The 17,705-nt window shown below is 39.5% G+C and overlaps 2 protein-coding genes across 3 annotated transcripts in view; both read right to left on the bottom strand.

Moving 5' to 3' along the window:
* Nucleotides 1-5,289, bottom strand: part of LOC114146253 (solute carrier organic anion transporter family member 5A1-like) — a 34,500-nt gene extending 29,211 nt beyond the window's left edge. The window contains exons 1-2 of one of the 2 annotated variants that reach the window (XM_028020178.1): nt 3,786-3,885; nt 2,742-2,863 (exon numbers count right to left, since the gene is read on the bottom strand). In XM_028020178.1, coding sequence (XP_027875979.1) covers nt 2,742-2,817 — 76 coding nt within the window. In that variant the 5' untranslated portion in view covers nt 2,818-2,863; nt 3,786-3,885. Of the gene's footprint in view, nt 1-2,741; nt 2,864-3,785 lie in introns of both variants that reach the window. The other variant, XM_028020177.1, reaches the window with a different exon arrangement.
* A 1,772-nt stretch (nt 5,290-7,061) lies between these two features.
* On the bottom strand, nt 7,062-8,837 carry LOC114146272 (tripartite motif-containing protein 16-like). The gene has a single exon (XM_028020211.1). It carries the CDS (start codon nt 8,803-8,805, stop codon nt 7,135-7,137), a length of 1,671 nt encoding a protein of 556 aa, XP_027876012.1. The 5' UTR covers nt 8,806-8,837; the 3' UTR covers nt 7,062-7,134.
* Nucleotides 8,838-17,705: the final 8,868 nt, after the last annotated feature.

Genomic DNA, 17,705 nt, shown 5'->3' with positions numbered 1-17,705 from the left:
TCTGCAGCAGCTCTCTGCGACGTCCAGCAGCCGCCGATTGTCAAACGGAGACAAAAACTCTGGCATTCACCGGCCACAAAAGCAGCTGAACGGAAACGGGCCGAATGGATCAAGGAAGACAAAACATTCTGGGAGCCGGCCAACATGGCGGGTAGAGCGACTCTCCTCTCTGTCTGCACAAGTTTAAAGACTAATACATAATTTCATTTTCAAATAATGTCAGGTCCGCTCTCCTCTAGAACTTCTCTGAAAGTGTTTTGAGATTTACTAGCAGAGTTTATCATCTAAACCAGCCAGACACTTTCCAACAGCCTCACTTTTCATGCATATCTGTTATTTTTCTTTAAATCACAACATTTTGGACTTAAAATCCTGCAAATTTCAGAACAAATAGTTACGATGATAACCAGAACTTGTCAAAATTGCTGCAGAAAATTTAGTAACAAAATGTTGGTACTTCAGTTTTTAGATGTAAAACATGAAGCAGCAGGTAAAATAAGTATTGAACACATCATCATTTTTAGAGTAAACATATTTAAAAAGGTGTTATTGACATGACATGTTGGTAATAACCCAAGAAAGAAACCAAGTCAGTTCAATAATTTGTCATTTTCACATAACTTAACCCTTTGAAACCTGATAACATGAAACAATTATCAGAATATTCAGATTTTTCTTTTAAATTAAGTATTGAATGTGTTTCATTATACAAAATAAACCATTTTTGACTCAAATTGTTTTCTAAATTTGTTTCTGTTATAATTAATACATCAGACTTTCAGACTAAATCTGACTACTTATACTTATTTAACAACCTTTACCAAAAAACCTAAAAAGGAAAATACTTTATTAGAGATATAAGATATCAAAAATGATACATTTGGCATTAAAGGGTTAATTTCTGAATGCATTTGTTTTGGTTACTTTCTATATATCGATTACTTGGGTTTTTACCAACTTTTGGTGAAAATTTCACGTCAATATCACCTTTAGAAATAAGTTAACTATGAAAACTTGCGATGCGTTCAGTCCTTACTTTCCGTGCTGCGTTCCCTGACGTTTAAAGCGGATGCACAGGATTTTTTCTGCTGTTCTGGGCTGACACAGTTTCTGGGGTCTTAATGAAATGCCTGTTCTGTGACACATTTAGCTTGAAATACAACAGGATTACAGCGCAGCACCTCCCTGCTAAGCCCGTTCTGCTGCTGCCATATTAAAACAATCAGCTCCTCTTTACAGCCTACATTCAGATTAATGTTGAATAATTGTAAAAATTAAAAACAAATAATCTCTACGGTGTAAATCTGGACAGTTATTATCAGCAGCCAGAGCTCGAAACACCCGACATGCTGCTCTGAAAAGCTTTTTCATTTTTTTACATACTAAACTAAATGAACCGCTGATAAAAACACGAAAGCATCATTAATACACCAAAGTTTTTTTACTTTTAGTTCATTTTTCTTCAATATTTAGACAGAAACAGAGAAAAAGGTCTGAAAGCACAAACACGTTCCATTTCCAGACTGTATCTTTTTACAGAATCAGTAAAAGCTCAGGTCCAGTTCCCGACCCTGACAGGCCGATATGAACAGAACCACCAAGTTTTCAAAGCGCTGCTTCTGTTTACAACAATGCTTTTAAAAACGTCGGGGTTTCTGAAGGTAAAATTATAAGAAAGATTCATCTGAAAAAACTAGCATTGTTTAAGTGATTAGAAAATGACGTAGAAGCTGCACTTCCTGTCTGTTCTCAATAAATAAAATCTTCTTGATTTTTGGAGATCGGTCGATATTTATTTGTAAAGCTGATCTTATTTACCTCAGCGAAGGTTTAAAACTCAACACCGTCCTCTATTGATCGGCTCAGAGAGAAGTTTGACTGAAAGATCAGAATCAGAATTCATTTTATTGTCGATGTGCACAAAAGAAAGAACAACGATATTTAAAAATGAAAGCAAGCCGAATAATTAATAAAATAATAATAAGTTAGTAAATATTAAAATATAGCAAAAACACACAAAACAACTGGGATGTTAAGGAAAAAATAAATAAGCAAAGGTTTATTTATTTATTATATCAGGTCATGTTTGAACATTTGCAGCTAACATTAGTCACCCTGCTGTAGATATAGCAACTTTCTTTATTTAGCACAATTTCAGATGAAACAAGTCTGAAGTTAGAATCAGCAGGTCAGGTTTAAAACTGCAATAGTCTGTTCATAGTTCATAACGTGATTTACTGTTTCTACTTTCCCTCTATTTGAGAATCGAAGAGGATTGTAGACGCCTAGAAATGCTTCTGAAGTCACAGAAAGTTAGATTCTGCTGTTTGATAATCTCTTAAGAACAAACATTTGCATTTCCTCATTCACATACATTTACGCATTATATCCACTTCAGGTCAGGATTAAATAAATTCGACCATTCCTGCGGACTTTACTCAGCCTTGTTACTATTCTGGTCATTTCCAAAAGAACATGTAGTTCCAGCTGAGTCCAACCCTCTGATGGGATTTCAGATGTTTGCCCCTGACTACAGGAGAAGCACAGCAGACCTCCCTGTTCGCTCCACCTCCCTCGGCCTCCTTCATGAACCCTGCTCCCATTAGCTGCTTTAATTACCGCAGAGTTTGTTTGAGGCTACTGGGGTGAGAATTTCTGGGGTAGAATGTGAATGTGCTTACAGTAGCTGCAGAACTTTGTGGAGCAAATTTTAGAGGAAACAAAGAGCTTTCTAAACCCACCTGAAATCAGAGCTGGACCCTGCTGCAGAAAATAGGAGTAAATCCCTGCAGATAGGATGCAGAAAATCAACGTCATCGTTCAAAACTTCTCCTTCTGTTCGCTGATTGGCCCGGGATAAAATCTACCAGAGGCACCCAAGTCAATGGGAGAAAGCGAATTGACTTGGGCTTAAAATAAAAATAATAATATTAAATAATCTCGTCCGCACCTGATCGGTTTAAGAAAAGTGTTCATCCACACCAACCTGCTGAATGACGCTACTGAGCGTTGTTTTAAACATGCCAAACCTACAGGGGCCAGTGTAGCACCAAGCTAAAACCTGTCAGCCAATCACAATGCTTCAAAAGAACCACGACTTCCTGTTAGGAATTAAACATGGCGCCGGGAGATTAATTTGTGTGAACAGACAGTGAGGTTGAACTACTTTTAAATACTGTGGGATACAAGTCAATGTCGACTGGGAATCATGTTAAAGTAAGTAAGCTGAGACTGAACGGCATTGTGCCTCCATATTGGGGAGGGATAGCTGGTGTAAAACCTCCAATGAAACTCCACATATTGGAGCAGTTGGGCTTCTAAATAAAACAAGTAAAATGCATTAAGATCAGCGCCTCTTGGTGCAGAGGGTCTGGACTCTAAGCTGTTGAGAAACCCCGGCTGTGGTGCAGTTTTAAATCCCGTGGCCTTTGTAAATGCGCCATTTCGTAGCAATGAAGGTCACCGGAAGTTGACTCTGCTGTAAGCAACCATTCTACACTGCTAGAGAAGGGCCGATCCGAAGGATGCAGGTGTTAAATGTTAATTCAATATTTGGAAGCTTCGTTACTTCCTCCGCTGCCATTGCTAAAGCTACAATTTTAAAACAGCAGCAAATTGACGTCATCATTCCGAGCTTCTCCTTTTGATGCTGATTGGCCCGGTGAAAAACCCGACCAGAGACAATTCGAGTCAAGGGGAGAAAAGCCAGACTGTTCTGGAAGCAGGAATTTTGTTTTGAGTGGAGTTGCGAAGGAAGGCAACGGCCAGGCGATAAGCAACCTTACCCAGATAGAGCGACGCGTTCTCCTTCTTCACGTTGTCGTCCAGGTACGTGGGACCCAGCGTGTAGATGGGCGTGGACCCCATCCCCACCAGGATCTGCGCGATGACGAACAGCGCCACATACAGGCGGTGCTCGTTTCCGTCCTGGTCCCTAGGACAGGAAGTGATGTCAACCCTGCCGCTGGCGTTGCTGTTCATGCACAGCCCCTCGTTGGCCGAGGAAGAGTTCAGCTCCTGGATCTGGTAGGCCGGGGAGATGAAGTGAGGTAAGGAGAAGAGAGCGGCGCCCACGGCGATGAAGATCCCGCCAACCGCCAACCAGCGTGGCCTTTGACCCCGACCGCCAAAGTAGCTGATGAAGACCACAACCACGAGGCTCCCAATGTCGAAGCAGCTGACCAGGAGGCCCGACTCCGAGCTGCGGAGGCTGTAGCGCTTCTCGATGGTGGTGATGACGCTGCTGAGGTAGCCGGACACCATGAGCGACTGGATGAAGGTCAGGTAGCACATGCAGAACAGGAAGCAGCGCGAGTCCTGCAGGATGAGCCGCAGGTACTTCCTGCTCGGCAGGCGGATCTGAGCCAGTCTGGACTTACTCCTCCGGACCTCCGGGTTGTCCAGGTAGGAGCTCGGCCTGTTCAGAGCCGACTTCCCGGGCTTTGGCAGGTAGGTGCTTCTGGTTGGGGACTCGGCCTGGAAAGACTCGGTCCGGGCCGGCAGCTGGATGAACTCGGAGCTCTCTTCGGCTGCTATGGACAAGCGGGTCGAGCTGTCCAGTAAGGTTTTCTCCTGGGGAGCTGCTTCGTTTAAGACGGGCAGACTTTTGGATTTGAGGTTGGCGGCCGGTTCCTCGTCCTCCTTCCTGAGAGACTCCGCTTCCTCGTGTTCGGCCATCGCTTCTACAACCCAAAAACTCACAGTCCGAGACCACAGCTGCCCGTCATGTTTAGAAGAGGAAGCTTGCAGCTTATCTGCAGTGCAGACGCACCAGCTTGGGGTGGCTTTTGTTTATCTGCTCATGCACACTTGCCTTGTGTCTGGCTGGATCTGATCCGGAGGTGGAGACCACTCAGGCCTCCCTACTTCCACCCCAACCTCCCCTGAGCCTCAGCGGGGACTCTGCTGCTGCTGCTGCTGCTCCGACCAGGACCCGGCCAGCATCCCCGGCGCTCCAGCTCCGTCACAATGTCACCTCCATCAGCCCCGTCCAAGTCCTCCCCGAGTCAAGGGCAACCCCGCAGAGGCGGTCACTCGCGGCGCATCGGTCTTCCTGCGCTCCTCCGCAGACGGAGGGATGAGGCGCTGTCGGCGGCTGGAGGAGGAGGAGAGGGTCGGTGTGGGGGAACCGGAGAGGACGGAGCAGGACTGCAGCGATCCGCAGTGCTCCGCTCAGCTGCTCGGTTTTCAAAAACAAGTGAGGCAAGTTAAAGCTCCGACACCCGGAAGTACAGTATCAGCCCTTCGAAATAAAAGCAGAAAGCTTTGGACAGGATCCTCTCAGTTTCATTTTATTCTCCTCTTTCTTCTTTCATCTGTCTTCAGTTAAATTAAAACAAAATGTATTTAACCCCAGAGGGACGATTACGTCATAATACACGCACACTAAGGTTAAATACACAATATTCTTTCTCTCCATCCTCTTTTCCTCTTTTTTCATCTTTATTGGTTTTTACTTTCCTCTTTCTATGCTACTTCCTACAATCATTTATACTTTTTTAAGAAAATAATTTATAATTTTTTTTATTTATATGTAAATAAAGCAGAATGTATAATGGGAGAAATTACTGTGCACCTTTTAATAAAAAAGTAAATAAGTGAAGCTGAACGTACAATTGAATAGCTTTAAAATAGATATAGAAATGCATTTATTTATAAATAATAAATTAGCAAATTATATAAATAAAGTACTAATCTATTATGGGAAAAATATTTTATACCTATTAAAATAAATAAATACATTTATTTATATTTAAGTAAATAAAGAACAATGTAACAAGAACGACTTAATCAAGCATTTTATTTTGAAAGTTAATCCACAGCGAGCCTTCAGCGTCAAAACATTGAGTCCTGCCTCTAAAACGACGGGATGTAATTTAGACGTTTATTTAACATTTAAATAATAATCAAACAAAATGTCTATTGGTGAAATCATTAAAAAGAATCGTTCGAATAAAAAATATCTCCTTTTAAATATTTCTCTTGAAGGTTATCAAGTTTCTGTATGACAGAGAAAAACGAAACACCGAATATTTTTCTTCAAAATAAAAGCAGGTTGACTAGTAATCCTGAAGTTTATATTTTCCACTCAAGCCATACCTTAATAAAAATCATTATTATGTATAATTACAAAATATTTAAATCACAAAAAAGTACCAAAACTTTGCCAATTCTTAAAAAAGCATTATTAAGCATTAATGTGACTATTAATAAAAAAGAAGAAAAGTATGTAAATAATGTGATTAATTATAACGAAAAACTAACTTCAACATGTTTTAGATTTGTAAAGTAAAACACCTTTCACACTCTATATGGTGCATGTTTGTTTTCTACAATACAGATTAAAATTTTCATTTGTAGCTGAAGAAACGCAAATCCAAACTGATCCCACTGCAAACATAAAGTAAATTAATAAAAACTGAATTCATTTATTGGTAAAATCATCACAAGAACAAAAAAATAATTTGGAGTTTTAAACATAATTTTCTTTTGCATTTCAAAGGTTGCAAAAACAATTTCAAAAATACAATTTTCTGTAAAACTAAGTAAAAGTGACCAAAATGTAAAAATAAAAAATGTGTTTTATCAATATGTGGAAAAGAACATTTTGTTTCTACTAAGAGGAAATGAGCATTAATGTTACAAAAAGATTATAAACACATTTTACAATAAGCAAAGACAAGACAGTGACCTCTAGTGGCCAATTGTGTGAACTGACAGCAAATCTTTCAATAAATCCCAGAATAATAAAACTATATATATTCCACTCTTTCTAAATTCATAAGAAAACCTAATTAAATCATTTTTTAATGACTACCAGCTTCCTAATTATGCTTAACGATCAAAGCAGCGCTTCCTGTGGATCTATGAAGTGTGATCCCAGCCTGCAGCGGCTGAGTGAATCTGGTCTGGACTGTAGGAGAATCAGAGGCGCTGTAGGACAGAATAACTGCTCTGTGGTCCAGAGAGCAGAGGTTTTGTGCAACATGGTATTTCTCACTGCACTGACAGATGGCTTTATAAAATCAAATGAAAAGGAAATGTGTTCTATATAGACAGAAAACAACACAGGTCAAAAAAATTATCTGTTGTAGAAATAAAAATCTGAATCGAACTCACTGAACTGGATTCCATCTATTTGGGTTTACAGAACTTTGCAGAACTTTCTTTACCAACTAAAACTCCAACATGTAGCGGCTCAGTGAATCTGGTCTGGACTCTGTGGATCAGAGTCATGGATTCAGAGACGCTGTAGAAGGACAGAATACCTGCTCTGTGATCCAGGTACACTCCGACTCTGGAGGAAACTGGACCTGAGATGGAGGTCCAGATGTTGTTGTGACCAAATATGGAACTGTTACAATTTACAGTCCAAGATTTGTCATTAAATCCAAATATACATTCATTCCCATCTCCTGTTCTGCTGATATTGTTGTATGCAACTGCTACATAAATTTCACTCCCTCTCCACTCCACCTCCCAGTAACAATGTCCAGTTAAACTCTCTTTACTCAGAACCTGAGAATAATGAGTGAATCTGTCTGGATGACTTGAATAAGACTGAGGTTGATTCATCCTTGTCACCTTCCTGTTCCCCTCTGACAGAACCAGCATTGTGTGAGCTGTGTTTGGATCCATTGTGATTTCACATGAATATTTTAAGAATCCAGCCCTTGTCGTTGGTTCTGGTCCTGGTTCTGGTTCTGACAGTAGAACATCCACCTCAGTGACCATCAGTGAGATGTTTGTCCATGAGTCTCTCAGGACGTCCTGTAGTTTCTCTCTGAGCTCTGACACAGCTGCTGCCACGTCCTCAAAGTGTCTCAGAGGACGGATGTTGATGCTGGATGAGTGTGTAGACTCACTGAGTGCTGGCAGTGAGGGGTAGTTGAGGAGAAACTGGTTGTGATCCTCTGTGTGTGAGAGCTGCTCCAGCTCAGCGTCTTTCCTCTTCAGCTCAGTGATCTCCTGCTCCAGCTTCTCCTGAACATCTTTGACTCGACTCACTTCAGTTTCCTGCTGGGATCTGATCTGCTGCTTCACATCAGAGCTTCTTTTCTGGAGGAGACGGATCAGCTCAGTGAAGATCTTCTCACTGTCCTCCACTGTTTTATCAGCAGAGTGATTGATGGCCTCCACCTCCTGTTGAAGCAGCTTCACATCTTTCTCTCTGTCCTGGATTCTCTGCTGGATGTTTCCTCGTCTCTCCTCCAGCTCTCTCTGCCTCTCAGTCCTTTCTGCTGCAGCTGACACTGTGTCATGACCTTTATGTTCATCCACAGAGCAGAGATAACAAATACACTTCTGATCAGTGCGGCAGAACATCTTCATCACCTCATCATGCTTAGAGCAGATGTTCTCCTGGAGGTTCTTGGACGGCTCCACCAGCTTGTGTTTCTTTAAAGGAGCCACATCATAATGAGGCTGAAGGTGTTTCTCACAGTAAGAGGCCAGACAGACTAAACAGGACTTGATGGCTTTCAGTTTTCTTCCAGTGCAGAAATCACAGGCCACATCTTCAGGTCCAGCATAGCAGTGATCAGCAGCAGTAGCTTGGAGTCCAGTCTTCTTCAGCTGCTCCACTAAAGCTGCTAGCATGGTGTTTTTCTTTAAAACAGGCCTCGGTGTGAATGTCTCTCTGCATTGAGGACAGTGATAGTTCTTCTTCTGCTCACCTTCATCCCAGAAGCTGTTAATACAGTTCATACAGTAACTGTGTCCACAGGGAATCGTCACCGGATCCTTCAGTAGATCCAGGCAGATCGAACAGGAGAAAGTTTCTTGGTCCAGCTGATTCTGCTCCATTTCTGCTCTCAGCCACAGCGACTGTGTGAGTTTCACTTCCTGAAAACAGAAACTGGGTTGAGCTCTGATCTATGAATGACGTGTCAGGGCAGAGAGGCTGCAGCCAATCAGCTTTCACCTTCAGCAGATGTTTTTTCCTCCCAGCTTCAAGGTTTGTTTAAGAGCAGGAAGATGGAATATCAACTTTTTATAGCCTGTAGAATCAACAGCAGGGCTTTAAATCTGACCTTTGTCTCCTCATTTACAATAGTTTAAATATTTACTGAGTGATATAAATTCTTGGTTCCTTATTTTGAGGATTTTAAAAACAATATGTTTAGCTCATGTCGAAGTTTCCCAATACATTCTTGTCAGACTTTACTATGATTACATTTAAGGAGAATGTGGTCTTTATAACTGAAAGGGAAATCAAATATTTTATCTTCTCCAGAATTACATAAGACACTCCTGATAAACTTCAATTTTTGTCTTGATGTTAGGTCTAAATACCTATTAAACAAAACACAGGAAAGACAAAAGAGTTAAATTCTTTTTGTACTCGCGAGGAGAGCAGACAGAGAGATGCTTTCAGTTACAAATCTCCAACCGCTCTGAAAACACATCTCCCGCTCCCTCTATTTTATTGCTTTTTTAGGGGACCCTCTTACACTGAGCGCTTTAACTCTCAAAGGGAGGGGGGAAACAATTTATCACATTGTTGCAGCGCTATTGACATTTACTATTTAGACACATGTTATCTACACTCTAAATCTTTCTGCTCCAGTCGAGTACCAGACACGGCGTCGAGTACCACAGGAGAGCAGACAGAGTTGTCTCCGCTATCTCCATGAAGGCTTCACTGCTCTCTTTCTCAAAGAGGTCACAGAAAGGAATCATAATTATTCAACACACAGAGACATTACTTAGAATAGAGGAAAAAGAGAAAAAGCATATAAATAAACATTATCTAAATGTTACTACAAAGCTACATGATACAACGAATATTTGATAATTACTAAAAATACAATTTATCCAACACTTGACCTCCTGCAGACCTGTGAAATTAGATTTGTCCAGTGTTGCAACATAAATTTAGCTGCTGGTTTATTTTCCTCGAGACCTTTTTAATGTAGCTGCTTGTAGATCTGCAGTGTTGTGCAGATGAACACATCCATTCGTTCAGTTCACAATTTTTGAGAATTTAAAACTGAACGGTGGTGTTTTTAAAAGATGTGACATCAAGGGAACACATCTGATCTTGATGTCACCCAACGATGCTCCATTGGGATTCAGAGACACATTTACACATTGATTTAAGGACAAACTTTATTTATTTCACACAGAAAGAGCCACAGCAAGTTTTGCTCAATGTATGCAGTGAGTCTCTCTTGAGGATCCATATCTGTGTTTTAGGTATATGTGTCTCCCTCACTTTGATATTTGGCTATTTCACTTTTGGTTTTGCTACATGAAATTGCACTACAAGGTGAAATTTCCAGATTTACATTGATGCTTTTTGCTGCTTATTTTTATTTATTTCCTGCATGTAACGAACTGGGGGAATAGCAGATTTATTTACGTAGCTGAAAGTTTTGGCAGCTAATGTGTTTTAGGTAAGAGGAGCACAGGAGGTAAGGATTCATCTGGCAAAGAAATAAAAACACTTTGTAAATTTTCACTGAATATGACTGATTGACCTACAGAAACTCGTAGATGGCTAAAAACTTTTACGTTCAAAACTTTCACATTTTTGCTAAATAAACACCAACAAAATCTCAACATGACACAATGTCACCACTAGATGTCGCCATTTCCAGTAGATCATCAATAACCTGTAATCCTCCTAACATTGAGTCATTGTTCCAACTTGTGCATTAATATTTCCAGGCTGATCATATTTCTTTACGCTCTTCTGTTTGGTTTATGCATAAATCCCTGAATTTTTATGTTGGCTCATCTGAAGTAAACATGATTAAAAGTGACAGCCGGACGCCCGGGTCACAGTGACCCGATGGTGGATTGCTCCACACAGTGAGCCCCGCTGGGAGGTGAGATTTGATCTGCCGGTCTGTCAGGGAGGAAACCAACAGTAAATACTTAATCAGCCATTCGGTTCGCCTTTCAGAAACTCATGAAATCTAATCAACTTAATCACGGTGTCACTTTCTCACGGCGTAATTAAACTCAACGCCTGTTCAGTGAAGGGTGGCTGACTTTAGGGCTCCAGCCTCAAACACAAAAAGACACAATGCAACTGGCATGCAGAGACTGGTGGAAATGTTTAAGTGTTTAAACAGAAAATACTGGAATTTCTTTAATATCCAACCCAATGAGCCCAAAACGTCTCAAAAGGTTAACATTAAATGCATGACAGACAGTTAGAAACAAACCAAAAGGAAATTAAGGCAAAGCCTAAAATACAGAGTTGATGCTCAGTGAGACCAGAAAACTTATTTGTTGTTGTTTTTTTTTTAACACATTAAAACCAATAAAACCAAAAACTGGGGAAAATACAGAGAGACAGATTTGGAGCTGATAAGTTAATTTGTGATCTTGACTAAAATAAGAAAGATCAAAGCACTTTGCAAGATAAAAACATGATAACCAATTATGAAACAAGAGACAAACATGGCATTTTGTCAAATGTCATCAAAATATACATCAGATATATTAATAAATGTTCTTGTTATCATTTAAAGACAACGCTAAACAAAATTTTTTGATTTAAATCTAAACAAATTATTCATAAATCAAAATCAGGTTCTGATTTAAGGGTTTTTAAGTATGAAAAGCACTTTAAAGTTATTTAAGTCTAAGGGTTTTTAATTGCTTTTAAGTCTAAAAACTTTTAAGTTGAGGGATTTTAACCTTGATTTAAAGGAACTCAGCGTTTCATCAGTTTTGCAGTTTTTTTTAAAGTTTATTCCAAATGCTGGATGCTGCTTCTCCATGTTTGGTGTTATAAGGTAAAGCTCTGTATCGTCTGCATAGTTATGGTAAGTGATTTCTTAAATCTGAATGAAACCAAGAGAATAAATAAACACATCCTTCCCCATTTCCCTATGGAATAAAACATTTTAAATGATGATAGAATCACTTCAAATTCTTCAAAATGTATTTGAAAAACCAAAATCTGGACAGAAACTCAAAGCAAACAGTGAGAAACTTGGGATCAGTTCATGCTCTCATGCAGCCAGTTGCAGCCAAACCTGCTTGACAAAGCGGCAGGAAGTTCGCCTGAAGGCTGCAGAAGGTTCTTACAGCGGCGCTCCGTAATGTCTGGCCTGAGGAGAACATCGAAGAGCGATTTGATGGGACGCTGAGCTCATTTCATACAACACCTCATTCCCTGTGCCCTGCGGGGTTTTAGCCACAGGCTGAACAATCTGTGAAATCTGTGTTTCCCATCAGATGCAGTAATAACCTCTGTGTTGTGTCTGCGTGATCTTATCTACTTTATCTGAGTTTGAATGTCAGGAAGCGGCAGGAGGAGATACAGTGCATATTGTTTTTTTTACCACATTACATGAAATGGTTGCACACCGTGGAAACGTCCAGGTGCTTCATATGTGAGAACATCTGACTTTATCGCCAGCTTCCTCTGATTCCCCCGGCGTCGCATCGGGAGAGTCTGCTGCGAGATTTTCCTGCATGTTTCACAGCCGAGTTACCAGGACAATAACTCAGAACGACCCTGGCCTCATTTACGCTTTAATGTCCAGCAATGGTGCAAAGAAAAAAACATACAGAAAATATTAAAATTAAAATGATGTGGAAAAAGAAACAATAAAAATGAATAATAGCCAAATAAAAATAAAAGAAATTAAAGTAAAATAAATTCCTGGTAGTGACTTCTTTTGTGAAATTGATCCAAAATATGCATAGAATCATCTGTAAAGACTTTTCTGCATAACTTCATGAATTAGTGACACAAAACAAACAGTTAAATAACTAGATAAATATTTAAAAATGAAAAGAAGATAAGTTTTTTAAAAGGTTAAAAATCAATTTATCAATAAAACACAAGTAAATAAAAATGCAAATACAAGTTGCTCTATCAGATGATCCACTTGTTGAAGATGATTGACGGGGATTAAGCGGCGAAGGAGCGAAGAACAAGGAGAGAGGATTATGCAAAACACGTATTATTATGCAAATAGAGGAGAAAATAGTCTGGTGTCACATATTGTGTCATTTATCAGGGTGAAAAAACTAGATAGTCTACATGTATTTTCAAAAACTTTACACCGACTTAGAAAATTATTACCAACAAATTTAAAAAATGTAAAAGTTTTAAGGATTGAAAATATTTTCCTGTCCCACATTTCACCTGCTGCAAACTTACATCATCTTAAACTTACATGTCTGGAACCTAACTCAAAAAGATTATCCATAAATGAAGCTATAAAAATTAACTTTTTATTGGTCTATTTGTTAATTGAAATCATTGCTGAAAATGAGGAAGGCTAGTTTTCATCTTCTTCATCAGACGTTTGAATATTTTGTGACGTTTTCACAGTTTAATAAGTTTTGCTTCTTTAATGCTGCACAGTGGGAGAAACTTTACATTTTTGTCCAATATTATCTGATACTTCTAATAGTTGAAATATGATTTTATTTCTCTGTGACTAATTAAATACAAGCTGAAATGTGACATGATTATACAAAAAATGGTTATACAGTCAAACAAATAAAATAAAAATTAGGAATTCGACTCTTCTGTTAAATCTTCATTAAAATGTTGATCTGGATTTTAAAGAGTTTTCTAGCTGCACATATGGAGGATATTTCTGTGGAGTTTTGCATTATTTCTATTAATACGGGAAGCAAGTTAAGTTAAAAAATGTTTAGGAAAGTTGTTCAAAATGAAGGTATTGCAGTATGAAAATGAAATCTGTTGTTGTCAGGTTAATTTTTTTCACTCAAGAAAACTTTAAAAGCAAGATGTAAATCATAAAAGAAGTGAATAACATCCTGCCATGTCTGAGATAATATCTTTAGAAATATGTGCCCAACATTTCCTTAACATGGAAACAAAAGCATCCCTGAGTCACCATCCCTCCACCACCGTGCCCAACAGTGTAGAAAAGACATTGGTGAATTTGTTGATACATTTGTTTCTAGGAAGCTGGTCCTAAATGTTTGTTGGGTTTTTCTACATGCTGCAGAAAGAACAACGGCTTTTGTTTTGCTGATGATCAGCAGCGACTGGCTGCGACTTTAAATCTGGATGAAGCAGCTGAAATTCTGCATCAAAAACACAAACAGAGCAGAGAAGAGACTTTTTACTATTGTTTGTTCTTGAAGGACGTTTCAAGCAACTGAAAGCTGCTCACAAAGCAACAGAACAAAACTTTAAAGGACAGAAACTTTGAACTAAACAAAAGAAGGAGAAAACATGGATTTCTGCTCTTAGATTTGAAAACAAAAATGTTGTGACCTCCACTTCCTCCTCCTCCTCCTTCTCCTCCTCCTCCTCCTCATGATGTCACTGCCTGCTAAAGCCTCCAGCAGCAGCAGAGCGGCGGGGAGAGAAGTCATCCTCTCTGCCAAACAGTTTGGAGGTTTTTCTTGTTGCGTGTCGATCAGAAGGAGAAGCGATGGCACCGGTGCAGGAGACCTGCAGCAGGAGCATGCAGCGGTCAGATGGTGACGTGAGCAGAAGGTCCGGGAGGAAGAGGAGGAGGAAGAGGAGGAGGAAAGCCAAAGGTTGGTCAAGAATCTAAACTCACACTGAGTCGAACTGAACGTTACATCTGTTATTATTCCAGTTTCTGTTAGAATGAGATTCTGCAGGCTGATCTTTGTCTGTTTGAAATATTTTTATTAATCTTTGTTTACAATAAACTTAATTACTTAAATGAAACTTTTTTTTAACTAAGCTAAACTTGTTTCTCCCTCTGAAGCTCCAACACTGCAAAAACACAAAATCCTACCAAATATTTTTGGTCTAGTTTCTAGTGAAAATATCTTAGTACACTTAAAATAAAATAAAAACTAATTTACAAGTAACTTTTTGGAATGACAGGAGTTTGTTTTAGGTCAAAATCTCCTTAATGAAAAGATTCTTGTTTCATTAGCACATTATTTCATATTTCCCATGTTGTAAGTGAAATAATCTACCATTGAACCCAGAACATTTTATAAATATTTAGAAATTATTGACTTAAAACAAACTCTTACTGAAAAGTTACTTCAAAGTTAATTGTGTCTTATTTCAAATGCACTAAGATATTTTCACTAGAAAAAACACTTGAGATTTTGTGTTTTTGCAGTAAATAAAGTCACGTGTTGTTAATGTATTACAGTCGGACTCAGTTCAGTTTTTGCCTGATTTATAAGCATGTTAGTTTTTCTACAGCATGATGAATGTCAACATCGATATTTTGAGCATCGCCATCCAGTTTTCTGCATCTGTAAACTCACGTTTCACTCTGTCAAATGTGGTTTTGGATGCTGTTAGTTGTTAAAGTTTAAGTATGCAGGAAACATAATTCCAGCTGCTATTTTGGTAAATTTCATTCATGTTAACAAACAAATCAACAGGTTTCATTCAGTTTTAACTAAAACAGAAGGAAGGCGACTGTTTTATAAAAATGAAGGTGGAAGAAGAGGCAAAAGTATCACATTGGCTTCAGGGTTTGTTGAAAAGTTGTCAGCTCAGAAAAATGACATGAGACTTCACAGACTCTGTATGATCAACACACAGTTATCAAGTAAAAAGAAAAATGCAATTTACGTGCAACATTCCTCCTCACCGAGACATGCATGCAGAGCTCTGCTCCAAGATGCCAAACTTGACGGTGTGCAACGATCTTTATAGAAAAACAGAAAACTTTTCTATCATGTTGTCCATAAACTGGTGAATGACTGGAACTGGCGGTTGAGGTGCAGAAACCAAACGCAGGTTAGACCGTCTCAGCCAGAGGAAAAAATGAGAACTTGGGTCTGTTGGGATGTTTTTAAACAGTTTATCTGATTTAATCCAACCTGATGAAACTTTTTGTTGGGAGGAAATTTAAGCAAACTCACAGAGAAATTTCAAATAGTCTAATATTTTTGCACCACAAACCAGAATAATATAAAGCAATAATTAATTTTCATCCTGAACTATTCTGCAGATTGTTAAAAACAATCTAATATTTCACTGTTTAAACAGATGAGCAGAAGGAGTTCAGAGGTTAAATCTGTGAAGCAAAAGTCAAAATGCTGGATTTTCTGTGTGCTGTTTGCATAAACGTATTATCTGATGGAGATAAGCTGGAAGCAGAATTAGTCATAATTACAGGTCAGCTTGATGAAGCAGCCATTGTTCTGCACATGTTGATCCTCTAAAAGCTACAGATTACTCCGTCATGACTGCAGTTTCACATCCAGTTCTTACTTTAAATGCTTTAAGCTTTTTCCACTATTATTAAAGACCCATCAACCTTTTTATAAGTGCTTCCTTTAAACAAAGCCCTCCAGGAATCGTTACTCTGCACAGTCCATAAAATTATGTGGTTTTTAAACAGCTGACGCTTCTGTTTGCAGCAGGTATTTTACAAATGACGGCATCTTTTTCTCACTGAGGAAAATTACTATTGTGACACAAGGATTAAAAAAATCTTTCAGTTCAGAGTCACATAAAATAAATAAAATGTCACCAACTGTGTAGTTATAACTTCATCTTTTCATTACAATAATGATTACATATCATTAAATTTTCATGCCAGATGAAAGAAAGGTTTTCTCTGAGCCTGTAGAGAAATCCATATTATTCTGTTGTGAAATAAAAATATTCTGCATAAAACAAGAAGTTCTGCTAAACAGGTCACATTCATTTGTACATTTTATTTACTCCATCAGGGGCTGCACAGTGGCGCAGTTGGTAGCACTGTTGCCTTGCAGCAAGAAGGTCCTGGGTTCGATTCCCGGCCGGGGTCTTTCTGCATGGAGTTTGCATGTTCTCCCTGTGCATGCGTGGGTTCTCTCCGGGTACTCCGGCTTCCTCCCACAGTCCAAAAACATGACTGTCAGGTCAATTGGTTTCTCTAAATTCTCCCTAGGTGTGAGTGTGTGTGTGCATGGTTGTTTGTCCTGTATGTCTCTGTGTTGCCCTGCGACAGACTGGCGACCTGTCCAGGGTGTACCCCGCCTCTCGCCCGGAACGTAGCTGGAGATAGGCACCAGCAACCCTCCCGACCCCATTAGGGACAAGGGTGAACAGAAAATGGATGGATGGATTTACTCCATCATTGCATTGTGAATAATCATAAATTTCTACAAGAAGGTCAATCAAGTTGATGCAGAATCTCAACATTAAACATCATTTTAGATGTTTGTTTTTATGATAATCTGCTTCTTTCGCTGTGAGCTGAGTTTGAACTTGCTCAAACTTTTAAACCCTATCGCAGAGTTTCCCAATTCCGGTCCTCAGGCCTCCCTGCTCTGCATGTTTTAGATGTGCCTCTATTCCAGAGCAGCTGATTCAAATGATTGCATGACCATCAAGTGCTGCAGAAACCTGTTGATCACCCATAGATTCAATCCAGGTGTGTAGCAGAAGGGAAACACCTAAAACATGCAGGGCAAGGAGGCCTGAGAACCGGAATTGGGAAACGCCGCCCTATCGGATTCCGAATCCAACGCCTTACCCACTCGGCTGTTAACCTTTCCTGCTCAGTCTTCTGACCGTGGTCGGAGGACACAGGGGAGCTCTTCCTCCAGGGCCGAAGTGAACTCTACTTCGGGGTTAACTCCTTCATACGCCTTGTACATGAATCACACGGTGGCACGAAGGTGGCTGGAAGTTTACTTTTAATAGCGCCAGCTTACAGTTGGAAGTTGACAGAGTTTTTCCTTTTGCTACTGCCCCGGTCGTCGGCTACACTCACACCTCCCACATACTGTCTCTTCTTCGCTTCCCCAGCCTCCCGGTT

This window comes from Xiphophorus couchianus, chromosome 6 (genome assembly GCF_001444195.1).
Source record: "Xiphophorus couchianus chromosome 6, X_couchianus-1.0, whole genome shotgun sequence".
NCBI classification, from domain to species: Eukaryota; Metazoa; Chordata; class Actinopteri; order Cyprinodontiformes; family Poeciliidae; genus Xiphophorus; species Xiphophorus couchianus.
The sequence above is the reverse complement of the archived record's forward strand: the minus strand, read 5'-3'. Positions and strand labels throughout refer to the sequence as shown.

Coding starts and splice junctions, on each gene's coding strand:
- LOC114146272 (XM_028020211.1), bottom strand. CDS start 8,805: ATGGAGCAGAATCAGCTGGACCAAGAAACTTTCTCCTGTTCGATCTGC.